General features: G+C 39.4%; 1 protein-coding gene across 1 annotated transcript; it reads left to right on the top strand.

Annotated features, from left to right (window-relative positions):
- The first annotated feature begins 30 nt into the window (after positions 1 to 30).
- On the top strand, positions 31 to 9,131 carry LOC144197548 (acylamino-acid-releasing enzyme). The gene is made up of 22 exons (XM_077718028.1): positions 31 to 250; positions 1,207 to 1,332; positions 1,659 to 1,797; positions 2,625 to 2,700; positions 2,791 to 2,866; positions 3,146 to 3,243; positions 3,313 to 3,447; positions 3,521 to 3,612; positions 3,745 to 3,782; positions 4,098 to 4,219; positions 4,297 to 4,357; positions 4,588 to 4,682; positions 4,896 to 4,935; positions 4,968 to 5,119; positions 6,224 to 6,362; positions 6,454 to 6,537; positions 6,620 to 6,700; positions 7,011 to 7,099; positions 7,399 to 7,592; positions 7,663 to 7,765; positions 8,038 to 8,144; positions 8,996 to 9,131. The coding sequence occupies exons 2-22, from the start codon at positions 1,215 to 1,217 to the stop codon at positions 9,093 to 9,095; spliced, it is 2,139 nt and encodes a 712-aa protein (XP_077574154.1). The 5' UTR covers positions 31 to 250; positions 1,207 to 1,214; the 3' UTR covers positions 9,096 to 9,131.
- Positions 9,132 to 14,807: the final 5,676 nt, after the last annotated feature.

Raw genomic sequence — 14,807 nt, 5'->3', positions numbered from 1 at the left:
GGGTTAATAATTATGATTTTTTTTTACGATATGATTTTTTATATGCACCTGTCAATGGATGATCTTTTCGTACAAGATGAGTGCACTGACACACTTATCTGAAAGATATGAAAACTTAAGAAATCATTTCATTATTTCTAATATTTATTGAATAATTTTGGACTTTATATTTGTCTCCGATGACCGGAAGTTTGATGTTGATACTTGAAACCATCCCTTAGTTTTCCAAACAAAGCTGTAGTTGCATCTGGTAAGTTTCTTCTTACGTAAGCGTTAAATGGGTCTGTAAATGTATAGGAATCTTCTACAAATAGCCAGAATTTCAATTGATGGTTAGTTTTAGATGTATTGTTAGTCGCAACCTAGCGTGAGTTAGCCAAGTTAGCTGATCTGCTGTCCTATTTTTAAGGTGGTTACAAAGGATCACTTTAGATTTCTGACATCCTGCTGCAAGATCTTTCTTATAATTAAATTAATTGATAGCAAATTATTAAATACCGGTCCAAGCACAATGTTTTTGTCGTTTAAGTCATTGCCTGCCATTGACAATGAGAGACGTCCAATCGATTTAAACTTGGAGGACATCTTTTCGCGGACTGGCTTCGAAGTTTGTCCCAAAATTGCTATTATATCTTAAAGATCTAAAAAATAAAAATAAAAAACCTCCTAAAATTGCTTAATGCATTGCCAGAAATTATAGGATTGCTGCATCAGTAGACAGCTGCTTTTAATAGACAATTTGCAGGGGTGAAGTGCCAAAATCAGACCAGGAAGACTGCCAAAGATGTGCAAAAGTTGGAAGCAGCACCCTATAGAAGATAATTGGGAGCAATATCAAGAAACAGTCACAGGAAATATTCAGAGGCCACAAATGGAATGCACAGCGATTCCTAAGTTGAGGTTCGAGAACTTTGCACTGATTTCGTAGAAAGGACAACTCGTCTCATTACCAGAAATGTGTTATATATATTTATATTTATGAACGGAATGGCCTACATTATAAACAAGTCACTTTGGAGAAAAAACTGTTAATGCCAAGAAACTTGTGGTGTTTTGATGTGAAAAGTAAATCATTGGCGATTTCTTGCCTGTGAAGGAACTCCAGTGGTTAAACTTTAAGCATTTCAGAGTTAAAAACATCAACTTTGACATAGTTTTACCAAGTTTGTTGACCCCATGCCGTGTGTTTTTTTGTCTTGATTCCAGTCCCGCACATGGAGGCCAAACAGGTTACAAGGGTGTATGGAGAAGTCAGCTCCCTCCCCACGCCATTTTTCGCCGAAGTTCGGGAACGAAAAGAAGGAGACATTCATCTGATCTCAGTGACAGCAGGTACGTACGTTAACTTAGTTTTATTTTGGAATAATACGTTACTTACACTAAACAGAAGAGGTGTGTTATGAAACTACGCTTAGTCTTCCCATTTTCAAAATATTGTTGCTTATGTTTGAAGACATAAGGTTTTTGTAGTGGTGAAATAGTTGAGGTAACAGATTCTGGGTCAGTTAGAAGTTCTGTAAAAACTGTTGATCATGTGATCACTTTTGGGATTGGAGCTACTATTGCTCTTCTAAAATTTGGAGGAAGTTTTTCCATAAACATGAAAGAGGCATTGTACCTGAACATTTCATTAAGAAATATCTGAAATTAATTTTCAGGATGGAGTCAGACAGATTTGGTGCGAGCATCCAAACTTACTTACTCACAGGAGTGGACTCTGATTTCAAGTCTTCAAAACCACAGGCAGAACATCACAACTGTCTTCCCACCAGGACCGTGTCTACCTCTGTCTGGAGAGTCAGTATCAAGTTGCAGTTGATGAAACCCTTTAAATGGCTGAAAAGTATCCCACGTCATCAGATTTAAATCATTTCTTGCGTTTTTATTTTTGGGGATGTCAACATAGAGATTGTTACATACACGAGATACCGTATTTTCACGACTATAATGCGCACCGCATTATAAGGCGCACCCTCAATGAATGACATTTCTCCCATATATATGGCACACTGTATTATAAGGCACATTGTATTATAAGGCGCACTGTATTATAAGGCGCACTGTCTATTTTGGAGAAAATTTAAGACTTAAGTGCGCCTTATAGTCGCGAAAATACAGTCATTGCTATTGACTTCCAGGTATGAAGCACTCACTACACAGTCACCTCTAGAGCCAGCCATTGTTGATGTTTTTGATTTTTTTTTGTATAAAATCTTGCAGTGGGGGAGGAGCTATATGATGGAAGATGTTGTAAACTAATGGAATCTGCATATTTAATTGTATTGTTTCAGTTCAGGCGTTTGTGTTTTTTTAATATCCGACAGTGGTGGTTTTTCCTTTTTGGTTTTCTGTTTTTTCCATATATAAGGCACACTGGATTATAAGGTGCACTGTCTATTTTGGAGAAAATTTAAGACTTTTAAGTGCGCCTTATAGTCGTGAAAATATGGTAGTTTTAGTTTTTAACGCGGAAATTTAGTGGTTATTTTTATGATTAGGTTACTAAAGAAAATCCCTGCAAATTTGTAATCCTTCCGTCTTTTTGATGATATTGTAGGCAAGTTAAAAAGTTGATTCAGTTTGACCAATTGCTAGCATTCATTTTTATTCCTCCGAATATATAGATTAATCAGCAAACTCTCACCCTCTGGTAACCTGAGGGCTGTGGTCCGAGACAAGGGTGGTGACCTGCTGCTGGAGGTGAGCAGGTAACATACCTTAGTTTGTTGAGTCTGCTTCATTTTATTCTTTGATCAAGATGTTTGTTAACAAGGTTTTGCACTGTTCTAGATTTGGGACCGTCATGGCCTCAGCAAATGCCTCAACCTGAGTGCTCTCAACAAACACGGCAGTGTTTATGATGACGGTAAGGTGGCTCTTTAGCTGTGTAGCTTTCTTTTTTTTTTCTTTTTCTCCCGGATATTCTTGCCATACAAGTACTATTCTTTCTGTAGAATGTTGTGATTATCGCTGTGACTAAGTGTATGAATACTTGTTTATCATTACATTCTGCCATCCATCTATCATAGTCCCTAAAAATATGACAAATGAGAGCTATTCAAAAAGATACCAAACATGATGTTCATACAAAGCTGTCAAAAGCAAGAAAGGATTGCATATCTTCCTTTTTTTTGTGTACTCCCAGTTCAGTTTGGTGTTCTGTCATGGTCGTCATGTGAGAGCAAGCTTCTCTACATAGCTGAGAAGATGAAAAACACAAGCGATGGGTCTACATTAGGGAAGGTAAATAACATGTACACAAGCACCAACACATCTAAAAGTTTTCATCTCATCTTGCATGTGTACAAACAGGATAACAACGTTTACGCTGAAGACTGGGGCGAGGCTCTGACTAACAAGAGTACTCCAGTCATTTGTGTGGTCAATCTGCACTGTGGCTCAGTGGACGTGTTGCAAGGTGTTCCTGCTGACATCTCTCCGGGACAGGTCAAAATACTGTCCTTCAAACATCTTAGCCTCACAGCTTGTTGGAATTGTGAACTGTTTTTGTCTCCTTCAGGCTTGCTGGGCTCCATTGGGTCAATCTGTGTTTTTCATTGGTTGGTACCATGAACCTTTCAGATTGGGACTCAAGTTCTGCTCCAATCGCCGGTAAGAGAGATGTTTCATGATATATTTGATCATGATTTGATACAGTGACATTAATGCTATTCTTGAAGTTGCACAGTCTCAGACAGGTCTAAATTATTTTGTGTTCTCTAACATCGTAACTAACTCTTGCAGGTCAGCTTTGTTTCAACTTGACATGACTGGTCAATGTGGTGAGTCATTCATTCTAAATTCAAATATTTCTTAACAATTACATGAATCCACCTGTCATTTAAAAAGACTACCACAAAACCTACAATTTGGAAAAGGCACAATAGCAACTTTTTTTTTATTTTTTAGATGTTTTGACACCATTTAAATCCACACATTTTCCCCTGCTAAAATCTATCATTTAAGTTTACCATCTGACCTTTCCATGTTACATCCTGAATAGAATATTGATTTCTGTCACTCCCACACCAGTGCATCCACTTTTTACCTCAAAATTTCTATTGTGTCCCAACTTTTTTTTTTGTCTTTGAAAACAGAACGCTTGACGGGTGACGATCAGTCAGTGTCCTGTCCCAGGTTAAGTCCAGATGGTACCACATTAGTCTACTTGCAGGGAAAGGTTTTTGGTCCTCACCATCAGTGCCTTAGTCTGCAACAGGTACTTGCATGATTGTGTCTGTGTATTGGGTTTACACTCTTGTGTTCCACAAGTAACCAGTAGATTATTTCCCACAGTTTAACCTGAACAATAGGGAGTCTTCCACACTCATTGATGTCGTCAATAGGCCACTGAGCAGTAAGTGACAATTGTTTCTCTCTCTCAGCATTCTGGTCATGTCTTACGAAAATATATGATATATATCTATATATTGTTGCCCTTGATTCATTCAAGTAGTGTTTTTTTTTCCTCCATGCATTCTTTTTCTCAGTTTCTCAATTCTTGTGATTCATGTTGATGACCGTTCTCAAGTGAACATAGAAGCACATATATTTAAGTCTACATTTGGAAATTTGCTTTTGCTGCAGATGGATTCACTGGTGTTTATGAGGCCCTGCCATCTTGCTGTTGGTCTGCAGATGGGCATAGAGTTCTTTTTACCAGCGCCTGTCAGAACCGCAAAGTAAAATGTATTATATATTATGCATGTGCCACATGAACATTTTACTTTTACACAATTATTCATATTTGGAATTGGGTTTTCTGCAACTATGGCTGTTGTGAAAACACTATAAGTAGTTGATTTGGAACTGTAAATCCTTATTGTAGTCTTTAGTGTCAATTTAGTGGACTGATTTTCTCCTTCTTCAAATTGTTTCTTCTACCCATCTTTCAGGATCTCTTCATGGTGGACAGATGGTCAAAGAAAGTGTTTTGTCTTACTAGTGGTAAGACTCTTATCTTACAGCTGAATTCAGTAACATCAATTGTCTTTTTTCTCCTGTATCTATTGTAGGCTCGTCTAATGCTACCAAGATTTATGGCAGCTGGAAGCTGCTGACCATTCAGAAAGACCTAATAGTCGTGTGTTGCTCCTCCCCCAATACTCCTCCAACAATGGTTAATAAACACACACACACACACACACACACACACACACACACACACACACACACACACGCACGCGCACGCGCACGCGCGCACACGCGCACACGCGCACACGCGCACACGCGCACACGCGCACACGCGCACACGCGCACACGCGCACACGCGCACACGCGCACACGCGCACACGCGCACACGCGCACACGCGCACACGCGCACACGCGCACACGCGCACACGCGCACACGCGCACACGCGCACACGCGCACACGCGCACACGCGCACACGCGCACACGCGCACACGCGCACACGCGCACACGCGCACACGCGCACACACACGACTTAGACTTAGACTTAGACTTAGACTTAGACTTAGACTTAGACTTAGACTTAGACTTAGACTTAGACTTAGACTTAGACTTAGACTTAGACTTAGACTTAGACTTAGACTTAGACTTAGACTTAGACTTAGACTTAGACTTAGACTTAGACTTAGACTTAGACTTAGACTTAGACTTAGACTTAGACTTAGACTTAGACTTAGACTTAGACTTAGACTTAGACTTAGACTTAGACTTAGACTTAGACTTAGACTTAGACTTAGACTTAGACTTAGACTTAGACTTAGACTTAGACTTAGACTTAGACTTAGACTTAGACTTAGACTTAGACTTAGACTTAGACTTAGACTTAGACTTAGACTTAGACTTAGACTTAGACTTAGACTTAGACTTAGACTTAGACTTAGACTTAGACTTAGACTTAGACTTAGACTTAGACTTAGACTTAGACTTAGACTTAGACTTAGACTTAGACTTAGACTTAGACTTAGACTTAGACTTAGACTTAGACTTAGACTTAGACTTAGACTTAGACTTAGACTTAGACTTAGACTTAGACTTAGACTTAGACTTAGACTTAGACTTAGACTTAGTAATACAATACACTCTCACACCTCTAATCAATTCAGTCCAAATAGGTGACCTAACAAACCTCATTTTGAGTTTAGACTGAGACAAAAGTATTACAGCTACAGTATATGTGTGCAGATATTAATATCAATAACATGTGTTTTATTAATCCTTATCACTGGCCTCATTTGGGAACATTTGTATTTGTAGCTGGTGGGGTTCCTCCCTCCTGCATGTGACTTGAAAGTTGTGACCTGGCACCCTCTCCAGGAGCCCAGGTTGACCTTCACCTTCCCGTGGACTGTTCTAGATTTGGCACCCCCACCAGAAGAGGAAAATCCTGACTTTCGTAAGGTTTATACAAAATAACGCAAATACATTTTCTTTTCGGGCTGCTAAAAGTTTGCGCTTTAAAAAAAAGTTATAATCTGTGTTTTTAGCTGGGTTAACGTTTGGTGCGGTCCTGGTTAACCCAAGCGGTCCTCCCCTAGGGTCTCTGACACCACTTGTGGTCTTTATCCATGGTAGGTCTTAATAACCATTCATTGAAATCCAAAATGACTTGCATTTTTTTGTTCTGGTTTTTGTAAAACTTGTCTTCCATAGGAGGGCCACACTCCCAGTTTGCTGCAGAGTGGAATAGCACTACCGCTGGTCTTGTCTCTCTTGGCTTCGCTGTGCTCATGGGTGGGACAATACACCTATTTCAGTACTTCTGCATAAAGTTCAAAGCAATCTCTTTTAAGACACATTTTTGGAAAGAATAATTCTATAACATGTTTTCTTAATAATGTAATTTTACCCATTTGTTTATTTGTTTGAAGTTTAAGCACAGAAACTGTATATATCTTTTGGTTGTTGTGGATTTTTGGGGGCGAGTCTTGAAGCTTTGGTGCAGTCCTGTGTTTTTGTAGTCCTTTACTTTGTGACAAAGATGATTTAAAATGCATTTTACATTACAATCTTCTTTTTTCTTCTTCTTCTTTTTAATTCAAAGTGAACTACCGCGGCTCCACAGGCTTTGGCCAAGACAGCATTCTGTCCCTCATTGGCCGCATTGGAAGCCAAGATGTTAAAGATGTGCAGGTACAGTAACGAACCGAACTTATTCTCGAGGATCAGTTAGCATAAGAGGATGTTTTTGATTGATTATTTTCTTGCATTGTGGTTTTCTCTAATGAAGTGTGTTCCGTCACACACTTTGGTAGAGCTTTGGCATTTGGAGAAGCGCTTTATGAATATTCTTGTTTCGAAATGCTTTACTGAGATCAAATCCAAAGCGATACTACAATATAATTTACATAGATCTGACTTATCCGAGATTTAAAAATGTCCACAACCACCACTTATTTCATCTACCCATTAACTAACTGTTTTTTACCCAGAGGGCCGTGCTTGCCGCTTTGGAGACTGACTCCACACTTGACGCCAAACGCGTGGCTGTGATTGGCGGTTCCCATGGTGGTTTTCTCTCCTGTCACCTGGTAGCTCAGTACCCAGAGTTCTACAGGGCATGTGTGGCTCGGAACCCTGTCGTCAATGCTGCCACCTTGCTGGGTACCAGTGACATTGTGGACTGGTGAGACTGGCTGCTTTCTTTGTCAACCCAATTGTCGCCAATGGAGATGTTTAATTGTTCTCACCACCAGGCGTTACACCTCTGTGGGCCTGACGTACTCGTACGACCAGAGACCAACTGCAGAAGCATTGGCCGCCATGTTGGAGAGGTCTCCTATCGCACATGCTGAGAAGGTCAGCTATGCCCGAATTAGAAAGATACGATTTACTCCATAGTCAAAATGAAGCAACGGGTGTTTTTATATTATTTTAACAGATATGTGATGTAAATGACGTGGATGTGAAAGTTTTGAATGTTTTTGGCATCACTTTCTATACTGCTGTTGCCCGGTTATGTGATAAATCAGGCCAACAATTGGCAGCAATGTTAACTAAGGACATGAATTATTTTTTGTTTTGTCATGGACTGATCACGTTGTAACGTTACTGTTTCTGTATATAAATAGATCAAGGCTCCAGTGCTTTTAATGCTGGGAGGCAAAGACAGACGGGTGTCTCCTTATCAAGGTCTGGAACTCTATAAAGTTCTCAAGAGTCAAGCATCACCAGTCAGGTATCGTAACAGCCCAACATGTTCCCAAAATCTCAACATAACAGCTTTGTTATGGTACACTGTCTATCCGCACTATTTAAATCTGTCAAAATACCCACGGCTTGCCTGAAACTTTTCCTTTGTAATAGCATCAATGGTGTCAATGTCATCTAAAATGGTTAATCGTCGCTTGCATAGCATCCGTTCGTGGTAGCAAACAGTGAATATCATTTTTTTTAAATCGTTACTACGTATAAGTGCATGGTATCGGCTGGAGCTCTATTGATCTATTAAATCCCCAGTTTTTGACGCATCAAAAAGCGGTTGGCATGCTTTGTTGCCGATTAGTAGCAGCCACGATCTTTGAAAATCCATGGTTGCTAGCGCATGGCAGCATTTGCAAATACACAGAGACTTTACAGAGACTTGTCTTGCATTGGCTACCCTTTGCTATTTGCAAAACAGGCTTTATTGGAGCCACAAAGTGGAGCCTGTTACAAAAACTATGAAGCATGTTCAGTTTATTTAGCTACTTTTGATTTCTTGTGAGTGTATCATTTGTGTGTGTATGCACCTGACACGACTGATATCATTTTTATATACACAATGGCCATGCTCATGAGTAGTATCATCATTTTTGTGTTTAAACGATATTTTCTCCATTATCAGAGGTGGCTTAAATGCATGATTTGCATACTCCCATTGCATAAAGCAAACTTGTCTTTCACATGAAGACAGACCATTTCTACTGAATAGTTCTAATGTTATTTTGTAGTCTACTCATCTTGAAATGATTTGACTTTTTCTTTGCTGTAGTCCTTCACTTTTTGGTGTTTGGTGTAATACGGTGACCATTATGTTGGTCTTTGCAGGTTACTTTGGTTTGCAGAGGATGGCCACTCCCTCTCTCGAGTTGACACGCAAGCCCAGTGCTTTCTCAACACAGTTATGTGGCTTTTCCTGCATCTCTAACACACAACTACATCGCATGATCCCATTTGAATTCTGGAGATGATGCAATAAAAAATGTATGCATTACATGCATGTGTACATATTTATTTCTACTATAAATATAATAAAACATTATTTTATGACACACGCGTATGACACAGTATATGTATAAATACATTGAGAACATCACATTTAGATTGCATTCTTCCATTCTCTTTCCACAAAATAGGTTAATCAAAATATTTTTTTTTCTTAAGGTGAAAATATACGCCTTAAACTCTTCTTGCAACATGTTCACTTCTAAGTCTATTATTGGCCTGAAATATTTAAACACACAAGTTGTGCAACATTTTAGTATTCAGCAGTACTTGTTTTTTTCGAAAGCCAGTGGTAAATAGTCTTCAACGTCCCATAGAGGGCAACCTCTTACCAGCTAGCCATTTTCCCCTCTTCCTCCAACTGATAACTATTACTACTGCATAGAGAATTTGTTGAGTGGGACGAAATTGATGACTAAAACAAACATAGAAAGTGTATATCAATGTAACCATATTGAAACTCAATGGCTTATGTTGTTTATGTGGTTTTTTGTTTGTTTGTTTTTTTTATCTGTGAGTTGTAAAGTTTGGATTCTTCAATGCTCAGTTGGGGGCCAAAAAGTGCATTTAAAAAAATCGCAAGGATTCTCAGAGAGAGAGAGAGAGAGAGAGAGAGAGAGAGAGAGAGAGAGAGAGAGAGAGAGAAGGAAAAAGGGATAAAAATGAAAGATATCAAATAGATAGTTTACAAGGATTTGTTTTGCTAAAACGATCCCAAGGGATAAGAACCCTTGAACAATTTGCCTCAGTTTCCATTAGGGCATCTTTCTTTCCTGGAAACAAGTTAATCAGCAACTGCGTACAACAAAATATATCTAGCAGCGATTTCCTCTTGGATGCTTTATCTGTCTCTGTGCCGCGTGGCCTTGACCGCAGCTGCGGCCTAATGAGGTCACCGTTCGGTTGGGCGTGCGTTGATGTCACCGTTTGGGGTGGGATGGAGACGGTTCTGATGAAAATGCCAAAGGGAAGGAGAAGTGACTCAACATTGACGGACAGAGGGAGACGTTCAGCGTGACCGTCCGTGGTATTCTAGTGTGTGGGCCCAGGCGCTGAGAACCGACCATTGTTCCCAAAGTCGAGACGAGGCGCACGCTGGTGCTCCAACTCGCCACATGTAGGAGGCAGACAAAGGCAGGAAAGACTGCCTGTGTGATTTTGGACTCGGAGAGACAAAAGACCTCTTGGTGTTGAATTGTTCTGCCGCTTCCTGTCTATAAGCGACGCCAGAGGAAGAAAAGTAGAAAACAATAAACGCTTCATAAGGAGACGGGCAGGTGGCAAGTGTGCAATTGTTCTAATAAGACCTTCCTTGTGAGTGAAAGCTTGTTGCATGGGAACATAGAGAAAATTGGACCTGACTGGGTGACTCAGTGGCAGTTTTGCGGGGTTAACCGTACTTCTGATGATAACGTTTTAAAAGTGTATCGCCAAGGTATTGAGGAAATCGCTCTCGATGGCGTCTCCAGAAGTTTTTTGCAGAGGTGGCCAAATGCTGTTAAAATCTTGGGGTTAGCACACCAATGCTGTCAGATAGTCACAAATTGCATACTGAAATGCTCTTAGCTGGTTATTAAGTGTTGAAGGCATAATTGATTGCGTTAGAAGGAGACAAAAGTCGACCGAAAGTTTGTCCTTTGTTGCTTCTCGGAGAGAAAGAGTGGCCCGCGGGATTTGAAAAGTTGCTATATACTGCCACTGTGCAGCTTAATTTGGAAACATGGAATTCCATGCCCCAAGTCCAGCTCTAAATCAAGCGATAAAGTGTGACAAGTGGATTTTCAATTTGTGGCAATTCATGGGTATTTTGAAAAGAGTGCACAGATAAGTCTAACCAAATTCCGGATGGAAAGTCGACGGTCTCCTTTAAATATGCACTTTTCCACATAATCAATTGTTTCTTTCAATTTATCGCAACAGATGATGTATGACAACTGCAATTTTAAAGTCCCTCTGCTCCACTTTTCTGATATATTTTTGTTCAATTGTGTATTTTGCTATATTTTTGATCAATTGTCTATTTTGCTGCATTTAAAAAATCCTCTGACCTAATGTCAGTCCTCTTTTACGCTTTCTTTTTCCGCCATTAACACCAATAGACATTCAACCATGGTCTACATCCGCATAATTTTCCCTTATGACCATTTTAAGTGTCCTTTTCTTGGGAAAGCAACAGTAAACGCAGCATCTTCGTGACAGATAAATCAAATTATCAAGCATAAAATTCCCACATTTGCAACCCCCCAAAACTTCCGCTTACCGAGCACTTTTGTTCACCAATGTGTGAAGGAAAAGAATAATATTTAATTAGTATTTAAGGCGACAGGATGTAGACTATATCTGAATCTGATCAATTTAAAGTCAGGCTTTACTGGCTTGAAAATTTCTCACTAAAACCCTTTTGGAAGCGCTTCCTGCCCTTGAGGTTTGTTTCATTTCACCGCTAATCTTTGTTTGGTGTGTACACATTGCATTGATGGGCCTCCACAAAGCCTGGGGTGCTAGTGGGCTTATGGCTTGCAGTATTGTAGCATCTCTTTTGATTTACTGACTTTTAGAGGAAGTTTGGATAGTGCAATGTCCGCTCAGGAAGGGACAGGGAGGTAGGTACACATTCCCACTCTCTCTGTTCTGGGGTGTACGCTTTGTTCCACGTTTGGAAAAGGGAGGGCTTATTACTGTCTGTGATTGTTGTTGTTAGTGGACTGACTTTCAAACAATGTTTGTGTGAGTGATCATCACAAATACATTTTCTTTGTCCACTTGCTGGGTTCTATACCAGTTAAATAGACTAAAGCAGAGGTCTCCAAATCGGTCCTGGGGGGCCGCTGTGAGTGCAGGTTTTTTTGTTCCAACCGATCCAACACAAACAGTTTAACCAATGAGGTTTTTGCTGATAAAAGAAGCGCCTGACTGAAATCTACTGATTGCACTTCTAGGATACCAAATTGGTGGTAAGGTTTTCTCTTACAGGTTGGAACAAAAACCCGCACCCACTGCTGCCTTTTCTGGAATAGTTTGGGGACCACTGGGCTAGAGTGATAGGGAAACAGTTACCGTATTTCCCGGACTATAAGTCACTTTTGTTTTTTCTTCATAGACTGACTGAGGAAGATGTCACCATGTTCTTTATAACTTTTGCTGGCCGGTTTATGTTAGTGTTGGACGTAGTAATACTTGGGCATGTTTTTTTTAGTTTTTTTGTTTTTTTGTTCGTTATTGTGTATTTTCTGGCTGGTGTGACTTGTATTCTCAATGATATGGTAGATGTGTATCCATGAGACAATACTGTATACAGAAATTGCCATTAAAACACCATGCATGAAATATGTCAACACTCATCTCCCGGACTGCCTTTTTTTTGGTTATTCTTTTCATTTAATCGTATTGAAGCTCACAAATACATTTCCCTCCCTCAGTGCGCATGGCAATGTGACAGCGTAAAATGCGTCACGGGAATAAGAACGTGCATTAAAGGACACAGAGCCCATTTGGAGGCCAGCCATTTGGAGGGTATTAGTGTGTGAACTGACATCATAAGATGGCTCCCACCCTTCCCCAAATCTCATCTTTCCTTCCATGGTAGCGGTCCGGGATGAACATAACAGAGCTTACACATGGCAAACCTGTGCCTAGAGAAGTCCTCAGTCAAGGATGAGCTATTGTTCACGTTGGCCTTTGTGTTGAATGAGTGAAATTCTCTCACTCTCTCCTGTTTTCACTCATTTTATTACTCTGTGATCAAATGAATGAAATAAACTGCTGGGCGAGTGGTTAGCGTGCAAGTCTCACAGTTTTGAGAATCAGACTTCGATGCCAGGTTCGGACCTATGTGGAGTTTGCATGTTCTATTCGGGCTTGCGTGGGTTTTCTCCAGGTACTCCTGTTTCCTCCTTTACCAAAACCATGCATGGTAGGCTGGTTGAACATTATGAATTGACTCTATGTATGAGTGGAAGCGTGATTGGTTGTTCATCTCCTAGTTTAAACAGCAGTGACAAACTTACAAAGTAAAATGAGTACCGTATTTTCACGACTATAAGGCGCACTTAAAAGTCTGAAATTTTCTCTAAAATAGACAGGGAGGGTGCCTTATAATCCAGTGTGCTTAATATATGGAAAAAAGTAAAATGTATCATTCGTTGAGGGTGCACCTTATAGTCCAGTGCGCCTTATAGTCCAGTGCGCCTTATAGTCGTAAAAATACGGTAAATGTTTTGTCTTGTAATATGGAGAAAAAAAATGGCATAGGAATACCTGTAGACAAGAACAATGATAAACCATGAACCAACGAAAATGATATTGTCCTATGGGAATTGTGTCGGTGATGTCATACAGTAATATAGTTAGAAAAATAAGCACCACAATTTTAGTCAATTCCATTCACTACTGGTTCACGACTTTTGTGCATTTGTCAGAATTTCTTTTGTTAAAAATCATATCAGATAGTAAGTAAAAACAACTTGCGCAATTTTTCCAAAGCCTTCTGTAAGGGAGGAATTTACAAGCAATAAACTTCGTCACGCTGCTGAAATATGTTTGACAAGTTAGTTCTCTGCCTGGGTGTAAACGTTCAAGACGGCAATCCCGCTGCAGTGAAAATGGCAGTTGAAGTTTGAATGTCACACAAATCTTTCAGCGTTAAGTGTGTGTCAGGTCATAATTCATCGCCCACTTGTCAGTGAGCAATTGCTTCTTCACTCACATCAACCTCCAGAAAAATATGTATCATAAAGCATGTCTGGACTAAACTCCAAATATATGAGCACAACTTTTCTGTTTCACGGCTCATCTGGCCATCGGTGTCATTTTTCTTCATGAATAAATCGATCACAGGCTGCAAATAAGATAAAAATGTTAGGTTAATCATTTTGTTGACATGTAGTGTATGTACATCTGTTATCACCACTTTTTATGTCCTATTTTCAAGGATCAGTTTCAGCATGGATCAAATTAGGAATGCAACATTTTCCCTTCAATGCATTATTCATTCATTGTGTTTCATGTAAATTCGGCATGCAGTGAATTTAGGACTGCATTAAAGATGACATCAAGTACTAATCAATATGAATGAGAATTTAAAAAGGTCAGCAACGTGCTTCTAAGCTTTGTTGAGCAAAACTAAATGACCTCTATATGTACCTGTAAATTTCAAATCAATGAAATTCTACAGCTTTAAAATGGACGTTTTTTTCCTATCTTGGCACTGATTTCTTAATTTTAATCCATTTAGACTAGTATGCTCCAACAATGTCATGTATCATTACAACCCAAGTAATAATAGCAATAATATTAATAATTATTATGATAGGGTTACTTCCATTATTAAGTCATGAATTTTCAAAATATCAAAAACGAATACATTTTTCAGAATCAAAACAATAGAGATTTTTTTTTGCAGGCCAATGTTGATATTTGTTGGGGAAAAAAATGATAATTTCTTAGCACTATTATTGCTATGTTGTTTTATATTGTGATATGAAGTGAGCCTATAGGAGTATCGCTACACGATATTTGTTAATATAATATAAGATAATAGAAGTGCAGCCTTGTGGTTCAACTAGCTGGTTGTGTGCCCTATTTCATTCATGCTGTTGTTTGACTTTGTCTGTGTTTTGCTTCCATAACAATTAAT

Source organism: Stigmatopora nigra, chromosome 1 (assembly GCF_051989575.1).
Source record: "Stigmatopora nigra isolate UIUO_SnigA chromosome 1, RoL_Snig_1.1, whole genome shotgun sequence".
Taxonomy (NCBI): Eukaryota; Metazoa; Chordata; class Actinopteri; order Syngnathiformes; family Syngnathidae; genus Stigmatopora; species Stigmatopora nigra.
The sequence above is the reverse complement of the archived record's forward strand: the minus strand, read 5'-3'. Positions and strand labels throughout refer to the sequence as shown.

Coding starts and splice junctions, on each gene's coding strand:
- LOC144197548 (XM_077718028.1), top strand. CDS start 1,215: ATGGAGGCCAAACAGGTTACAAGGGTGTATGGAGAAGTCAGCTCCCTC. Junction 3,783..4,097: donor TGACATGACTGGTCAATGTG/GTGAGTCATTCA, acceptor CTTTGAAAACAG/AACGCTTGACGGGTGACGAT. Junction 4,358..4,587: donor CGTCAATAGGCCACTGAGCA/GTAAGTGACAAT, acceptor CTTTTGCTGCAG/ATGGATTCACTGGTGTTTAT.